The following is a 19,163-nucleotide window of genomic DNA, read 5'->3' on the forward strand; positions in this document are numbered from 1 at the left end:
GCGTTTAGTTCTGAAATAGCCAGGTTTTTAGCCCTTTCCTGAAGATGGTGAGGAAGCTTGCACTTCTGAGCTCCATTGGCAGCATGTTCCAAAGTTTTGCGGTGCCATAAGAAAAACTTGAGCGGCCCCTCCTTTCAGAACGTATTCTCTGAACTTTCATGAGTCTACACCTGTGGAACTTAACTGTCTGGACGGTTCATACCAGGCAAAGAGATTTCTAGGAAATAGTGGTCCTGTGTTGCTCAGTGCCTTGTATGCTAGACATAATGACTTGAATTTAATTCGTTGTGCCACCGAGAGCCAGTGGAGTCTACAAATTTCCTTGGTTACTGAATCGTATTTAGGGATGTTTAGCAAGTGTTGTGCAGCTGTGTTATGAACTGTTTGAAGCTTTTTTTGATATTGCTTCTGCATACTCAGGTAGAGCCCATTGCAATAATCCAATTTTGACTGAATTAATGTGGTTACCACCGTTTTTCTAGAGTCAATGGGGATGTAAGGTAGGATCTTCTATCAGAAAGTGGGAGGCAGAGACGATGAAATTTGTCTGGTGTGATAGTGCTTGTTTATTATCGATCCACACAACCAGATTTTTTGCCTTTTGAGCTGGTTTTTGTGGTTCACCCATCTACGCCGGCCACCAGAGATTGTCCCATCTGGGTTGCAGGTTACCGAAGATTACAACCTCGGTCTTCTAAGAGTTAAGCTTAAGACAGTGTGTTCCCATCCATCTATTTATTTCCCTCATACAGTTCTGAAACTGTAGAGTGGGGGAAGCTTGATGTTTGTATGCTGCCAACAATATCTGGGTGTCATCGGCTTAAGACGCAAGACTAAAGCCAAACTCTCGGATCAACAGGGCGAGTTCAGATACATACACATTAAAAAGGGATGGGCTCAGAGATGATCCCTGTGGGAATCCCTTAACCGCCATCATTTCCAGCCGCTGCTGCAGGAGATTGTGATCAAAAGTATCAAATGTGGCTGATAAATCGAGGAGAACAAGGGCGGCCGTGTCCCCTCTGTCCATCACAGTCCTGATCTCCTCAGTGGCCTTAATAAGTGCAGTTTCCGTACTATGCTTGTGTCGAAAAAAACAGAGTGATCAAGTAATTTGGTTTCCTAGATGTATTGGGATAACTGTTAGTTCATAATTTTTTCTACTGTTTTGGCAGGAAGAGGCAGCCGAGCTATAGGGCGGTAATTATTCGGATTAGACACATCCAGATTGGGTTTTTTTTAACAGTGGAAGTATGGAGGAGACTTTCCATATGGATAGAAAATTGCCCGAGATGAACATGTTGTTAAATATTTCTGTGAGCTAAGGGCTCACCACCTCCGCTATATCTTTCAGAAATGCGGTTGGGCAGGGGTCGAATGGGGACCCAGACTTAATTTCTGTTATGTATTTTATTTACTACCTCAGGTGAAGTCCAGCCAAAACACAGAAAATATCGCCCTTAGGTTCGGGGCTTAGATGGGATTTGGTGGGGCTGTGAGAGGGAGTGGCTTCAAAAGCATTGTAGATCTCCATGACTTTGTTGTTTTGTTGTTATCACAAACATTTTGATTGCACTTGATTCCTTCGTTCTTAGGTAGAGACACCAATTTATCTACTACCCCAAACAGTTCTTTTGAGGTATTTTTGGCTCTCTCAATCTGTTTAGTGAAAAAGTCCTTTTTTTCTGACATCAGCAGATTTTTATATTGGGTTAGGGCAGATTTACATATCTCTTTCTTCACTGTGTCGTGTTTCATTCTCCAGCGTCTTTACAATCTACGGCACTTTTGTTTTTCTTTGCGCAGGCCGTCAGTGAACCAGGGGGCCGAAGGTGAATTCCAATTCCCAGGTTTTCCCAGTGGGTACTGAGGACGTAATTGCTTCGTGTACTGTCCAGATGCGTTTGGAGAATACATTTGTCTGCAGTCCCTCCTCCAGGGATGGCATTGCTTGGGTATCTAGTTAATGGTAAGGAATCAGTGGCTACATTTGGATGGACAAATTACTTACCTTCAGTAAAGTCTGATCAAGTAGACATGATCTAGCTGCAGTTTCCTTACCGATTCACCCATTCTGACCGCGCGGCGGACAAGTTTCTAGGGTCAGGGCTGTTTGCTTCAGGGCCCTAGTTTCTTAAAAACACGCCGTCAGTACCCTTCATGGCTCCGCATTTCTTGTTTTTAGCGAAGGACCTGACAATAATAACGCCGCAGTGTGCTTTGATCACAGCTGAATGTTTCAGTGTTTTAACACTCTGAAGAAGCGAGGTAGATTGGAGCGCCCTGATCGTCTATTGCAGTGGGAGTGAGAAACCACATAAACAGACAGAACCATCTTCACTTGGAGTCAAGATTTAAGGCCTTGTTTTGGCCTTTGCAAACTCTAGCAGTTCCTTACGTGTATACCTCCGGACCAGGAGTGTGGGTGGACAAGGGGTTCTAGCCCTAGGCCCGGTCCAGGCGCGGACAGGCGCAGACGGGCTGGGCTTAGGCGTGATTTCGGCTTTGCCTTCAGATGACCAACTCTTCGTGGGGTATGCTGGAGCAAAGAAAGGCCGTAATGTGGAGAAGAGAACCACCTCCCAGGGGCTGTCCTCTGCATCAAAATCTACTATGCTCTGGCCAAGAAGCAGCCTCCTGAAGGATTAAGGGCTCATTCCACCAGAGATTAGGCTGCTCCCACTCCTTTGCAACGTGCAGTCCCCGTCCTGGAAATCTGTCAGGCTGCAACATGGGCATCCCTGCACACGTTCACCGAACATTACTGCCTGGATAGTCAAGATTGCAGAGACGGCCATTTTGGGCGCTCAGTCCCGCAAGATATTCTAGTATACATTTGTCTGCAGTCCCTCCTCCAGGGATGGAATTGCTTGGGTATCTATTTAATGGGAAGGAATCAGTGGCTACATTTGGATGGACAAATTACTTACCTTCAGTAATGTCTGATCAAGTAGCCATGATCTAGCTGCAGTTTCCTTACCGATTCACCCATTCTGACCGCGCTGCGGACAAGTTTCTAGGGTCAGGGCTGTTCGCTTTCAGGGCCCTTGTTTCTTAAAAACACACCATCAGTACTCTTCATGGCTCCGCATTTCTAGCGTGGAAAGTTGTGAAAAGTAAACTATGTCAGCACGCTGACAAGGCACCTATATAGGTGACGTGTACATCACTTCCAGGGCGGACGTTGCAGATGGCTTCACACAGAGCCGACCAACAACACTTAACGGCGCACAGGGCTACTGCTCGAAGAAAAATCTTCTGGATCCAGTCTGATGCCTGGGAAATTCAAAGGTAAGGAATATGCAGCTACATCATGTCTCTACCGAAGGTAAGTAACTTGTCCTTTAAACTCGCAGCACAACTAAACACTGTACAGTTCACCGGATATAACATGCAGGGTTGCAGAATTCTGCTTGCTATCAGTGAGGTGCTCCAAAAGCTTCCATTACTCATTTCCACTATAACTGTCCCACCCTTCTCTGGTTTTAAGCTGGGTGGGCTCCGGTGTAGTTTGCTCAAATGTTCTCACTGTTCCAAGTATACAGCTCAGCAGTTTATCGTCCCTTTAGCATCAAACAACAGTTTCTATTGGGTGAGGCAGATCAGTCTGCGCACTTTGAGGTGTCTTGCTTGGTGCAAGATAAGGCCCGAGGTTGCCCTCGATAGAACTTGATATGAGGCACATGTGGTCTACCTTCCCACATTTATAGTGATAACTCTTGAATATGGGGTGGTGGCCACAACCTTTACGGATAGTGTTGTGAGACAAACTAGGTGGTGGGTCTTCCTAGCAACACCCAGCTCAGCACTGGAGATCCTCTTGGTTGGCTGTGGGCAGATGCTTTGCAGAGGTACTCGTGACCTTCAGACTGCATCTTCACACAATGATATCTTTAGACACTGGCAGCCCTTGCTAAGATCAGGCTTCCTTTCGATGGTGACAGCAGTAGCACCGGGTGATCAAATCTATTGTCGGCTGCAAGGTGACACATTCTTGTGCAAGCGTAGTACAGCTTCAACACAGTGCAAAAAAAGTGGGGCAACCTTTTCACAGCAGCATCTAATGGTGCACTCTCTTCAGTCCTCAGATTTCTACAGGGTCCCTTTTTGCTGGACAGTCTCCCCTCCTGCAAAGATAGTCAAACCCTTTCCCTCTTGCAGCAGACAGGTAGGTAGGTTTTATGCACTTTACGCAGACCCCCTTCAGAAAGAAGGGACTTTCAGTGATGTCTCCTTAACTCTGCTAGACTGTTAGGCAGAGACAAGCCTGGTTACATAACAGCTCTATGAATGGTCTGTAGAGCTCTCCCTTCCTTATTCAAAAAGAACTTAACACTGGACCAAAGTGGGGTGGTTTAACCCCACTATTATACACATTTTCCATGGGATGTGGAAACACTGTCTAAGGTTTCAGAACCAGTCTGGGGTGGGCCTCTTCCAGATTTTATTTTAATGCCACTCCTCACACACAGTCTACATGCTAAGTAGGAAAGAAAAAGATCTGGGGCATTCATGCTTGATAAGTTTCATATTTATAATTATTGAAACAAAGATGGCGGCACTCCAAAACCTGTGACAACTGCCTGTGGGAAAGAAGAACTAGTTACTTACCTTCGGTAACGCATTATCTGGAAGAGACTATCGGGCTGCAGATTCCTTACCTTTGAATTTCCCAAGTGGATCCGTAAACTTTTGCTGAGCAATACCCCTTGTGCGCAACGTCGAGAGGCTCCATCCGGCTCCACATGACATCGTCGGTAGAGTTGGTATGACGTCGCTTTGCCTATATAGGCGCCACCCAGGCACGCGGACGTCAGTACTTTTTGTATTTTTTCACACCAGAAGCACCGAGCCACGAAGTAAGTGACGTAGTCGTCTGCAAAACTAGGGACCTGAAAGGGGAAACAACCCTAGTACTACTACATCAGTCAGCAAAGTGGGGAGGCATGGGTGGGGCTGTAAGGAATCTGCACCTAGAGTCTCTACCAGATAATGCGTTACCGAAAGTAAGTATCTTGTTCATCTGATAGAGACGTCTAGCTGCAGATTCTTTACCTTTGAATCAGATACCCGAGCCATACCATCCCGGCGGTGGGTTGCGGACTCATGATCTAAACTAAGAAGTCTTGCAGGACTGAACGGGCAAAATGCCCGTCCCTGCACACTGCACCATCAAGGCAATAATCACACTGGACCATCAAGGCAATAATGTTTGGCGAACGTGTGCACTGAAGCCCACGTTGCTGCCTGACAGATGTCTCGGACTGGGATACCCCGAGCCATGGCTGTAGTCACAACCTTTCCCCTGGTGGAGTGGGCCCTTAATCACTCAGGGGGCTGCATCTTCGCCAAGGCGTAACAGATTTTAATGCAGAGAACGACCCAGTGAGAAATGGTCCTTTTCTGCACTCTCCTTCCCTTCTTTGCTTCCACATAGGCCACAAAAAGTTGGTCATCCACCCAGAACTCTTTTGTGCAGTCAAGGTAGAACGACAACGCTTTTTGTGTACAGTCGGTGGAGACGCTCCTCTTCCTTAGATGGATGTGGGGGAGCAAAGAAGGTGGGCACTGTAATAGACTGACCCAGATGGAATGAGGTCACCACCTTTGGTAAGAATGATGCCCTGGTGCGAAGCACCACCTTGTCCAGAAAGGACATAAGATAAGGAGGCAAGCTGTATAAGGCCTGCAATTCACTCACCCTGCGGGCCAACACAATCGCCACCAAGAAGGCTATTTTGATGGTCAACAGCCAGAGGGGACAATTGTGCAAAGGCTCGAAAGGAGCGCACATCAGGTAAGTGAGGACCAAATTAAGGTCCCATTGTGGCATAACAAAGGGCGTAGGTGGAAATAAATGGCCCAGCCCTTTCAGAAATCTATTTAAAATAGGAGCTTTAAAGGGAGAAGGCTGGTCTGGCAGCTGCAAAAACACAGACAGAGCAGAGAGGTAACCCTTGAGAGTTCCCAAAGCAGAGCCCTGCTGGACAAGAGTTAGAATGAATAAAAGGACAGTAGAAAGAGAAGCAGAAAGAGGGTCAATGGACCTTCCTGTACAGTATAATAAAAATGTCTGCCAAAGGCAGGCGTATACCGTCTTAGTGGAGGTCCGCCTGGCCACCAGAATAACATTTCAGACTTCGGGAGAAAGGTCAGAAGCTATCAACTGTCGAAGCTCAATCTTCACGCATAAAGGTGCAGAGTTGACAGGCTCTGGTGGAGAACCCTCCCCCTGCTGCTGCGACAGAAGAGCGTACCGTAGGGACAGCCTGCTTGGAGGATCAACACTCATGCTCAGCTCTGGATACCAGACTCTCCTTGCCCAGTCCGGTGGCACAAGAATGACTTGGGCCCAGTCGCTCCTGATCTTCTTCAGAACCCAGGGCAGGAGTGGTGTGGGCGGATAGGCATACAACAGGCCTGAGCGCCACTCGCGCCGAAACGATAGCCCCCTTAGGAACTCCAGCGTGCAGTACTGATGACATTGCGCGTTCTCTTCAAAGACGAACAAATCTCGAACCTACGCTCTCCCAACTGCTGAAAGAGACCTTGCGCCACCTCCGACTGGAGACGTCATTCTTGATCCAGAAGGCATCAACGGCTGAGATTGTCCGCCCTGGCGTTCAGAGAACCTGCCAGGTGTTGAACCACCAGGCATATGCCCTGCTGTTTCAGCCATGTCCGGAGACGCAGGGCCTCTCGACAAAGGGTCCACGACCCCACCCCGCCCTGCTTGTTGCAGTACCACATGGCGGTGGTGGTGTTCGTGAACATCTGCACCAGCTTACCTTGACAGAGGGAAGAAATGCTTTTAATGCCAACCGAATCGCTCGGAGCTCCAACAAGTTTATGTGGCGCTAAGTCTCCGCCGGAGACCAGTTACCCCTGATCTCCACCTCTCCCATGTGGCCGCCCCATCCCAGAAGTGACGCATCCGTCACAACTGTGAAATCTGGTTGGGGAAGGGAGAGAGGTCTGCCGTTGACCCAATCGCGGTTCGTTAACCACCACTGCAGATCCTTTGCAGTCCTTCTGAGATCTGAACCACGTCGATGAGATTTCCCTTACCTGCACCACCAAACTTTCTGGGGTGGGGTGTTGGCTGAGGATCTTTTGGTCACCCGGAGCTGGGTGATGGCATGGTTTGAAACCTGCCTTTCTCGAAGACATCCCTCGCACATGAAGTGGAATCTCAAAATATCGACAAAAGCAGAGAATACGCCTGCCAAAAAGCAGCAGAGGGGTAGCTCTTCCCAGATTGGCGCTTAACTGGCGCAGAAACTAAAGAACTTACGTCCGTGCGCCTGGGTGGCACCTATTTAGGCACCACAACGTCATAACCGCCGTTTCTGACGCAGACTATATCACACGGAGCCGAATGGAGCCACCCGACGTTGCGCGCAAGGGGTATTGCTCAGCAAAAGTTTCCGGATCCAGACTGACGCCTTGGAAATTCAAAGGTAAGGAATCTGCAGCTAGAAGTCTCTATCAGATATGAATGTTATTAGGATATGCTCACCTCATTCAATGAAAACACTGGACTAACAAGGGTGGTAACCTGGCTAACATAATTTGAAATAATCCTCAATGAAAGATTGGCCCATTGCATGGCTTACATTTTCATATAAAATTTCAAAATTGTACTGTGCCCCACACTTTTCATTTATTGCGTCTCAATTCCTACTATTTGGCTCCTATCTTATGATTATCCACCCATGTATTGTAATGAGATCATAAAACTGATATCCATAATGCAAGATTATGGGCCAAGCAATATTAGGTTTCAGTCTAGATGTTAGTTATGCCATTCCACATATCGGCCTGAATGGCGAAACTTATGGTAACAGACCTTCTGTTTTGGGATGGTTGACTAAGTTTGGACTACAACAGCAAGACTTGAGTGAAGTCAGTTTCGGGATCACACGTTAGCTTCACCATCAGCACAAAAAGCCCTTTCTCCTGGCCTTAAAAGAAGCCAAGAAGTCACTGTGTTTTCTATGGGTGCAGCTGTCCGGCTCAGAACTATTTTACGATGTCCACTTAGTAGAAGGAAGGTTTCTCTCTCCCAAGTAAATAAATACAGATAAAAGAGTGCTTCACAGTGGTGAAGATCAGCTATTCTTTATTGTTTCAGCAGCCGCCCTTTATTCAGTACACCTCTGTGCTAGTGGGCATTCTGCCAACAGCAGCAGGAGAATGTGAGACTATTCTTTTTAGGAACATTGAAGTTGGTACCGCTACTGAAAGACAGACAGGAATACTTATTTTCAATACTTGTAAGGAAAATGGGAGGAGAATTTCAGACCACTACCGTCTAAATTAGTTCCTCCACCTCCTGAATCTCAAAATGCACATTTTAGCTCAATTACTGATAGCTGTCCAAACTAAAGGCTGGCTATACTCAGTTGACCCCCAGACAGAGCGAACAAGACACCTACTACTTAGTACCCATCACAAAAAACACCCAGGAAGTACTTATGTCTTATAGCGATAAACTGACAATACCAGTGCAGGGATTGCCATTTGGCGTCAAATGCTATCTTCAGGATCTTTACAATGGCTGTAGGCAAGCTTTCAGTTAAAAGGTTCAATTTGTGTTCAAACCTTTGAGACATGCCCACAATCTGGAAGGGGCTGTCTTATGCTTAACAATAATGCTCCTAGGAGACTATTGTAGAATATTGAAAGCTCGAATGCAGAGTAAGGTATTGTAAATGGAGACACTTCCGATCACACTGAGTGGGAGATGCGTACACCAATGCGAAACCTACCTCGGTCACGCAGTAGCTGTGCCATTTTGTACTGAGTGGGCCCACAGACACCATGGAAGTAACACAGAGAGGCCACACCATTGCAGACATCTTGGTTCTGGGAATACAATGTACCAAAGCGAATCCCAGAGACAGCAAAGTCCTACGATAACAAGAAGTGCACAGAAGACTCAATAATATGGAAACACTCTGAACAAATTACTATGATTCATGCTCAAAACGATACTACCACTCACCAGCATTTTGAAAATTACCAGTGTGATAAGCAAGACAAAACACAGACTGGTATCTTGGATGAATCACTTTGTAATGTCTAGTCAGTACCTTTCCAATATGTAGGCATTGGTTACATATCACACCCAACTGCTACCCACTACTGGCTGGGGTGGGTAGGGTCTGTGAGTATGTCTGCGTGTCTCCGGAGCTCACCTCAACAGTAGTGGGCTACTATGAGTCATAGAAATGATCAAATGTGTGTACATGTGGATGCAGAAATCTCATAATAGTTCCACTAAGTATGGTGGTGGTTTCTGATCCATTAAGCCCAATATACTTAAATACCCATCTAAAGTAAGCCTCTTGAGTCAGATTTTCTACTATATTTTTGTCTCTCTTGTTTAATAAAGAGAGTCCTGCAACTCCAGGGGACCGTTAAATATCATTCAGCGGGCTCACAAAAGAGTAATTTATACAAGTGTACTAACAAAGAGGAACACCACAGCCAAGTGGGCTTCTGGGCTACAAAGAAAAGGCTAAAAATTTCATGTGGAACATTTATTTATTTACACATGGTCCTAGTAGCCCTCAAACACTCTGGAATGAGACATTTAACTCTCCTGCAATACTTGTCATGTTGCTCATAATTTGAGTACTTTTATTCTCCCAAACATACCCTAGCTACCTTCTCACCTAATCTAGGGGTGCGGAGAGCAGTAGGTGGGCACCAGTGTAACCATTTGTAACACTCCTGAGTCTCTTGAGTGTCTACTGAATGACTGAACAAGCCTTGAATCCCTGGCTAGGAATGTACAGCTTAGTACATGGGGCAGGATCCAACCTGTTCAGTATATTTTCTACCAGGCAGGTAGCCCTAAAGTGGTGGCCCGCAGTCCGTAGTCCAAGTACTGCTGGATGGAAGCCTGGTAGAATCTACTTCCAGATGACTACTCTTCATCTCCAGACATAGCCTGGGCTGCATAGATGGTCCAAAGCCAGGAAGCCATGAGAAATCTGCACTCTAGATGCTGAAAATAAGGGTAACACTAACCTGCCAGCCCATGGGTCCATCAACAAGGGGAGGCGCATTTCATTACATGTAGCCCTAGCATTTGGGGTTTGTGTAGGGCTAAAGCTTAACACAATATGTCTGCACTGCAACAGAACTCCTCAGCTTCTCTCGCAACTGTCCAGCTCCTGCTAGAATATATTCATCTTCAAACAAAGCCACTCTATTGCAGGCACCCAACCATTTAGTTCCCATTATGTGTTGTCAGTCATACCACATTCATATCACATTCAATGAAGATGCACACGCCTCCTTTATATGGGCACACCAGCTGTGGAACCATCAGAGAGCTTTCTAGATGATTCTACAGTCACGCACAAACATGAAACCTAGCACTGTATGAAGTTAACATTCACAAAAAGTGATCACAAACTGCGCACCAAGCTTTGGCTTTCTGTGAATGGAAAGGAATTTTGCCAACTGACCTATGTAATGGTAGGTCATTTCACAAAAATTCCAAATCGTAGTGGCTTGAAATCTGACCTATCCCATCAAAATTGATGAAGTAGGTTGTAAATTGCGACTCTCTATAATTGGATGCCATCACAGGAAAAGTGGCCTGCTGGGGTCAGCAGACCATCCTGTCTATGTTCGCATTTTAAATTATGTCAACTTTAAAAAAAAATAATTATGCAGCCCATTTTTCTTAAAGGAAACGGGGCTGTATTCAAAAATGTCAATGTTTTGATACTGGATTTGGGTCCCTATTTGGAAGGGGCACCCTAAACACAACCCTTCTAAGTAGCGATTCGTTATGAGTTTCTAAACCCAGTTTGCGATTTGGCAATGCGTTACCGAATGGGTGTAATATGTAAGAAAAATTATCCTGTAATTTTACGAATCTCACGCTGTGGGACTGCAAAATGATTTTGTACGTCGGGCCACTTGTCTCCTTATTTGCACCTCTGGAAAGATGCTTAGATGTTATGAGTTGTGTATTGTGTACAGAATTAGAATTAGATTATTCAAAATTACCTAGAAACTAAACTGCTACCCCATAACCCTAATTCTGTTTAGTAGATATCTCTTCCCTCTGTCCAAGTGGGTTTTCTGTAGCTGTCTGTGTGCTGCTGATGTTAAAGAATGCATAAAACCAGGCACTAGTTTTCCCAAGTCAGTCTATAGAGGCCTTCTGCAAAGTATGATACAAAACTGAGGAGAGACAAAAAGACACTTACCTTGCCGATGCCCCACATCACATGAGTTCTCATGGGATCAGGCAGTCTGCATGAGACAAAACACACGGGAGTCAAGTTTCCAAAGAGAGTGTGGGTCAGTCAGTGACTACTTAGCAAAGAAGAGCAGAGAACTTCCACAAAGGAGTGGATGAAGAAACACTATCATGGCAGTGGCATGGCAAGTTACCTACATAGTAACTCTGCTTCTTGAAGTACCTGGGCGCTTTAAATGTACCAAGATGCGGGCCTGCCACCTCTCGGGAGCGAATTAAAAATAAAGATATTTTTGAACTGAGAACATCTTTTTAAATGCTGTTAGTAATTGTATTCATGCACAGCTAGGACCACAAAATTTGCATCAAGATTGAGACAGCTTTTAAGATTTGACTTACTTGTCTATACTCAAAACGCTCTGGAACATTTCGGAATCCTCGAAGACGGATAACATGTAAATCTCATCCACTACCACATGTAACTCATGCCTAAAACAAGGATATGAGAAAAAATAAATGCGTCTCCCAACAAAATATTTTAATGTGGTCACATCACAGTAAACCTTAAGAGCTTGCATGGCCAAAGTACACAGATTTTGTTGAAAAATGTGTTGACCACCACCACAGCGGTCCTGCGTGTAACAAATTGTATTTTAACGATGAGGCTGAAAAGAAAAGGAACTTATTATGCAAACACAAATGTTTTTGCCTGGTCATTCTAGATGTTCTTCTGAATTCTGGGTAAGAAGGGCAGCGACGGAAAGGTGTTCAGGGGACCCGTACTCCATGCTTTTCGCAATGTGTCTCTGAGAGAGCCGTCTTGAAATCTCCAGCGAGGAGTTAAACGATTCCGCCATGTGGTTAACAACCAGGGAAATGCTATGCCACTCCCGCCAACTCAAGAGATGAAGGTTAACATGTATGAAGCTATTAAGCGTTCACAAACAGGCCGATTAGCAGAATTGGCCCGTTTGCGAATGCATAGATGGCTTTTCCAATGTATCAACCTCTATTTTGCGATTCGGTAACCTGTTACCGATCGCAAAATGGGTTTGTGAGTCGGTATTAGGAAGGGGCACCCCAATTCCTTTAAAGAGAAACAGGCTGAAGTAAAAAAAAAAAAAGAGATTGGCTTTATTTAAAAGCAGTCACGCACATGGTGGTCTGCTGACCCCAACAGGGCACCATTCATGTGATTTTAGCGATTCCTAATGGGTGGCAAATTGCAACCTACCTCATTAGTATTAATGAGGTAGGTCAATTAGCGAACCCCTAGGAATTGCTAAATGAAGCTCATGGAGTATCATACATTAGGAATAGCGATTATCTAATTGAGATTCAAAGAAAATCGCAATTAGTTGATCGCTATTCCTAATATTGATACATGTGGCCCGGAGTGCCTCCTGGTACAAGACGCCGATCCCACCCTCAACACCAAGCAAATGGCTGCAAATGCAAGAGGAATGTGGAGCCTTCGCTAGAAAAAGATCCTCTGATCTTCACCCCTTGATGGCCCGGGGGAAAATACAGCCCAGTGTCAAGGGCTGTGTCCAACCCACTGGCCTTATGCCAGTCCATACAAAAATTATCATCATCAAGGTGCTGGGGAATCTCCTGGTCATCTCCAAAGACTGATTCTGATCAGAGTCTGAACCGCAGAGTTGTCAGTCTGAGGTGCAGCTCTGAGGCGTAGGCATGGTTCTGTCTGACTTGGATTGGGGCCGGATGCGTCGATACAGCTTTGGGAAGCAGCCTCAGTTGGAGCAGAGATGAATTCAGCTCAGTTGGATAGGAACAAGGTGCCGGTGGTGTCAATGTCAAAGGGACCATTGCGGATTTTGGTGCTGGCTTGAAAGTCGGCTCTGACATTGGAGCACAACCAGAGGTGGGTTCAGTAAGTACAGCCAGTACAGAGGGTAAACTCGCCGGTGGTTACTCTTGCAAGTGGTTACTTGACTGAAGACCTCTGTGAATTCTTGGGGCCCCAAAGGCATAACAGAGGCAGCAAGAAGAGTACTAATAATTCACAATCTGGCTTCTCTAAAGGCCTCAGTGTTTAGCGATGCCGTTGAAGGACCTGGAAAGCCAGGGTGCACTGAATTAGATTTTTTAATTGACTTCTCGGCGGGGGACATCTCAAGGGGATCTGCAACAGTCACTGCAACAGTCACTACAACAGTACCTACAGTCTGGGGTCGCTCACCCGAAGTTCAAAGATTCCGCCAGGTGATTCACGACCAGGGAAATACATTGCCACTCCAGCCACCTCAACAGATCAAGTGCCTCCTGGTACAGCATGCAAACCCCGTCCCATCCTGCTTTTTAACCATACCACATGGGGTTGGTGATGTCTTAAGAACATGAACCAGCCTCCCTCTGATGGACGGAAGGCTTTCTCTTCAAGAATCCTCCACTCTGTTCTCAAAACGGCAAGTCTAGGCTAACATAATGAGAAAACAGCAGCTGAATCTCTATGTTATGTCTGTTGTGTCAGAATATGTTAGTGAACGACCACAGAAAAAAACAGAGCTTTGTGATGTTTGGCCTCGCATGAAATGTGCAGACTGAGTCCCAAGCACTGACCATGTCCAATGTATTTCTAGAATATCGAGGCACAAAAACAAATGTGCTGTGTGTAACGTGTGTAAAGCATAGCGGCTTACAACGTGTGCAGTTAGGCTAACATAGGGGAGAACCACAGTGGGCCCTAAAGGGAACTTATTTCACCCCCTCCTTGGTCAGGACAGTAACATGAAGACTAAGCAAATGAAAAACCGAAAGCATAATCTAAGCAAAATCAATGCTTCGCTAATGAGTATGTTATAAAAACAACGTATAATCATAATAAAAAAACATAACGTGCCAATTTTGAAAAGGTATCCAAAATAAGGTGTCAGAAGCATCTATGAAGTCTTTTGCAAATTCAAAAGAGTGAATCCAGAGCGGATTTCGTCTCTGTAGATGATGACTGTTCAATAACCCTATCCACAAACTGTAGTGAGAAGACATGATCTTTGATATCAGCCAATGCTGAGACAGTAACCGAGTAACCTGCATCCTTGTTATTTCAGCCAGCAGTTAGTAATTCATGTGAAGATGCACTCGCCTCCTCTGTAAGGAGTAGCTCATCGCTCACATTCTGAAGAAGCTGTAGGCCCAAGGGACAACACTGAAAATGGGTCGCTAATAGAATCAGCAGCAGGTACATGTCCACGGGAGCCAGAGTCTGCAGATTCAAACAAATATCCAGTGCCCATTCAAATGGGCAGTGAAACACAGGTTGTACTCAGGTAAACGAGGCAGGTTAGAATTAGAGTAACCAATCAAGATCCAGTTTCTGGAGCAAGAGGATTCAGAAGTATCGTAGCATGTGCTGACGTCACAACTGGAGCTGTGGTAGTTCCAGTGGACTTGCAAACAGAACATCGATTGCAGAGGAGAATAAATAGGATCAAAATGAGCAATAACAGCAGCACCACACCCCAAACACATTGAAAAAGAGGAAATGAATAAAAGCTGGTATTACTCCAAAGATTGTCTGAAAGAACCTGACTAAGTCAGAACCCACAAATTGAAATAGTGAACATGGCCAGCAGTATTAGATGCATTCAAAATGTGATGAACTAATTTGCCAAAATGTAATAGGAGGTTTGTGTCTAACAAGGACTTTATCTCACTAGATCTCATTGCAACTTGGAATTCAAAAGTTTCTCAAGCAGACGTTAGTGCTGCTTCTTTTTGAAACAATAGTTCTTTGAGCCTGCTTAGCGTGTTAAAATCTGCCTTCAAAGTTGGAATAGAAGGCCACAAAGGAGCAATCCATACGTCCTTGAGTGGGAGAGAAAAGGGCGTTGTTACAATAGGTGACTATCTGGGAGAAGGATAAAATATATGGCAACCCAGTTTGCATTTAGCAACAGTCCTGATTGCTTAACATTAAATATCTTCCATTTGAAAGGACTGTAATGTGGGGGAGTATTACAGGGGCTGGTATTTCTTTTAGAAAATAGGCCAAATTAGCTACCGACGCATTACATGCGCAGTGAATGGTGAATTTCTTACCAGTAAGGAAGACCTCTTTGTACAGGTAACATGACATTTAATAGAAGAGTGTGCCGTTATTTTGACTTATTGATCAAATATATGAAAAATATTTTTGGCATTCATTGTTTCTTGGTTCCTTGTCTCTCTTTTCTCTTTTTTCCCCTTCCCTTGCAACATGTTATGTGCATGATTCTCTATAACTGTCAACAAAATAATGCAAGACACACACACTGGAGCAGATGTATGCAATGTAATGAGTAAAACCCAATAAAATCTGTTTAACAAAAAAACTGTTAACTAAATAATACTTGTTGAGACATTGTTGTACGCTACATACTTTTCATCCAGGTCTCAACTGGGTTTATGGGTATCCTCCTGTGGTTTGTTACTGCGTGCATTAACCATACATCGGAAGGTGTTTTGGCTATTGTAAATAGGCGCTGTTCTAACTTCTCTAGTGCAACATTGTGTACGTGGCATCCTTTTTAGCCATCAGTTTTTGGTTATGTGTCAGCTCAAAGGGCAAGAATAGAAGGCTGGTGTTAAGGTAACACCAAGGTACGTGCCCGTTTTTGTGAGTTGGAAGCTTCCAATTAAAGTGCACGATACATTTAATCTGACTTTACCCATGATACAGTGTCGACATTTCACTTTGCATGATATCAGTAACAGATGACACAATGTTATTCAGATTGTAAATGCGAGAAGAAAGCATATTAATACTATTATCAACAACAGCAAGCACTTTATCAAACTTCCATTTAAGCTTCCATTCGTGACAATTTCCAAATTTCATTATATGTGGCATAAATAAGTCTGAAAGTGGAGACTAAGGGCATAAAAGGAGGTCAGATGGGTCCACATCTTTGGACAGGAGAGAAAAATGTTGTTTTACTGCAGACAGTGTGGAATTTTCCAACCGTTGTTGACACAATTTACTGTCAACAACGGTTGGAAAATTAGTCTGCTCCCTGTGAGTAAACAAACACTCTGTCCCACCGGGTCCCCCCACACCTTGCTGTATGATTATCACAATAATCCCACCCTAAATGCATCTCACCACATCAATAGACTGAACCCAACTAGACTCACTACTACGATGAGTGGCCGCTATCTGACACTCCCATCGTCTAGCCATTCCTGCCCCCATTTAATAACCTCAGCTGAAGCAATTGTAGAGATGAGTGCTTTTTAATTTCTATTATTTTGACATTCTTACACGTCTTCTGATGATTACTTGCTATAGCACACAAAAACTCGTTCTACTGCTCAATTGTGTAGGGGGCCAGTCCTTTGCGTGGAAAGTTATGGTTCCTTTAATATATGACCGACATACTAGTCACTTTTTGATGCGACCCATGCATATTCTTTGCTCATAAGGTTTTCAATCATGATTTAATGCTCATTGACAAAAGGCCGAAAAGAAATTCCGAACTCTTGTGCCACAAACTCAGCAAGTCATGTTGAGCCAACGGAGTTAGAAAATTATTTCATAGCATAACTAGTGATAAGGTTGAGTGTCAGCACATATGTGGTAAACAGCCACATGGTTAATTACAGCACACATCACAAATGTTTGGGTCGTTTGAGTCTATTGGCGGACTATATGAATGCATTCTACTTTGCCGCTTAACTTAGCAGGGAAAGGGTTGAGTAGAACTCCAATTTCTGTAGCACAGCTGTAACATTCTATGTAGACTTTATCCTCAACCACCTTCAAATTAGGTAAACTGCCTCTTTAGATAAAATAAAACAAAATCAGGCACACACCATCTAGACAAAAAACATTCTCTCTCCTGATGATCTTTGAAAACCAACCAACTCAAACAATTATTTTCAATTACATATGTGCCCTCCCTTCTATACTTTTTTTATATATCGGAATGACCTGGTGAAAACAATAGAAGATGTATCATACCTACATGGTGGACTCCCTTTTCTGACTACTGCTGGCTGAACCATATGTATGGCACTTAACTGAATGTAATAGTTTATGGTCAGTGTCCTCTGTAAACAAACAGCATGGTTCCTGGGATAATAGATGACATTCAATTGGTACCAGATAGTTTTTGATCAAGCTTGTTGCTTCTTCTTTTTCGAGACAAATTACCTTGTTTTATGCTACAAATCAGGACTTTCTTTCTTCACCATTGAACTCTATGACATCATTTAGAATATGGTGGCTCCGCACACTCCTTACCGTTTAGCGAATTCCAGGAACTCCTTCATTTCTGCGAGGGAGTAGACCTCCCCCAGGGGGTTGTGGGGGTTGATGAGAAACAGAGCCTTCACAATGGTGCCCTGAAAAGAAAGGCAAGCCATTGGTGCCATGAAAAGAAAACTGATTTGCCAGCAGACAGTACTAATAAGCCTCAGAGGAGTGATAACTGAAGAGTTGGGAATTCATAAATACACAATTTTGCCACTTTTCATGCATTCAAATGCCAGGCTACTACATAACAAATGGAGCAGGCAAATATTCATATATACGCACCTGGATTTGATATGTACTACACAAACTATAGGAGCGCTTTATAAATATAGAACTTATGAAAGGGACGACCTCATGTGTGAACACCCATCTGTCACATCACAAAATGTCCATTCACAGGTGGATGAATACCATCTTGCCTAACCTAATATTAATTAAGCAGGTCACAAAAAGATTTCTGCATAAGGTGAGAGAAAACAAGGCTCAAATCCCATCTAACAGCCGACCTCATGACAGCAGGTGATGTTTGATAGCTTTGATGGAGTAGAGAAAGACTTTGCAGCCTGTTACTGTGGACCTAACGGTGGTCAAAGAGGATTTACTTGAATATGAAGAACCATATCAGCAATGCAACCAAGGGAGCTAAACATCAGCTGAGTAAACTAAGGAATCTCAAACCATTCCTTCCACAGAAAGACTTCAAATTGGTGGTACAAGCTCTTGTAGTGCCAAGACTAGACTTCGGTAGTTCCACGCTATGTGGTCTACCCAATCAGAACATGGCCCCACTAAGGGCTTCCCTTAATGCCGTAGCTAGACTGATTACTAGAACCAAAACATACATATCCCCAGCCCTAAAAATGCCTAAACTGGTTACCATACGAGGCAAGAATACAGTTAAAAAGTGCCTGCATGACGCACAAAGCTCTTCATTTCAAGACCCGTATCTATCCGGCTCAAAAACTAGAACTATCAGGGGGCCGCAGAGCATCACGAAGTGCAAGGACAATGCTCCTGAAACCACAGATCTTCCACAAAAAAGATCAAGTAACAGAGCCTTCTCAGGAATTGCCCCGAAAATTTTGAATTCTCTTCCTCCGGAAATCCCTACAATCTCCTCTACCACTTCCTAATGCTCAAGTCCCTGCCCTAATACGCCTTGGCTTCTAGACTTCATTACTGCCCTCTATTCAGTCGTCTTGATTGACTTTTGACATGGTTATATACCTGGGAATAACATTGTTAGCATGCATTGTACATACATATGTTCGAATGTTCCTCACCCATCACTGTATCCGCTCTACACTTATGTGGAGAGTTCTGATACCTAAAGGAGTCTTGCACGCGCCTTGCATAATTATATAACAAATGGTTTGTTTCCCAATAATGTATCCCTCTTACCCAAAATTGTGAAGCGCTCCGATACCCGTAAGGGTCACGTTTGCGCTATACAAAACTTTATAAATAAATAAATTAAATTCATGAATTTACTTATTTCCATCTACATGCCTGTTTCCACCAGGTGCCTAGAAATCAAAATGATGCTATGCTCAGATAATATCAGAAGGATTATGCCTTCTGACATTGATTATTAACAAATGATCAACCACTTTCTCTTAAGTTTGGATCTAATGATAGATTTCATGGCAGCTGCCACAACATACAGGATTTTTGAGGGAA

At 44.2% G+C, this 19,163-nt stretch overlaps 1 protein-coding gene across 1 annotated transcript in view; it reads right to left on the minus strand.

Annotated features, from left to right (window-relative positions):
• LOC146859709 (1-aminocyclopropane-1-carboxylate synthase-like protein 1) overlaps window positions 1–19,163 on the minus strand; it is a 164,897-nt gene that overhangs the window by 53,344 nt on the left and 92,390 nt on the right. The window contains exons 9-12 of the mRNA XM_085643455.1: window positions 17,472–17,572; window positions 11,627–11,716; window positions 11,235–11,280; window positions 8,772–8,913 (exon numbers count right to left, since the gene is read on the minus strand). Coding sequence (XP_085499581.1) covers window positions 8,772–8,913; window positions 11,235–11,280; window positions 11,627–11,716; window positions 17,472–17,572 — 379 coding nt within the window. The remainder of the gene's footprint in view (window positions 1–8,771; window positions 8,914–11,234; window positions 11,281–11,626; window positions 11,717–17,471; window positions 17,573–19,163) is intronic.

This window comes from Triturus cristatus, chromosome 3_1 (assembly GCF_964204655.1).
Source record: "Triturus cristatus chromosome 3_1, aTriCri1.1, whole genome shotgun sequence".
NCBI lineage: Eukaryota > Metazoa > Chordata > Amphibia > Caudata > Salamandridae > Triturus > Triturus cristatus.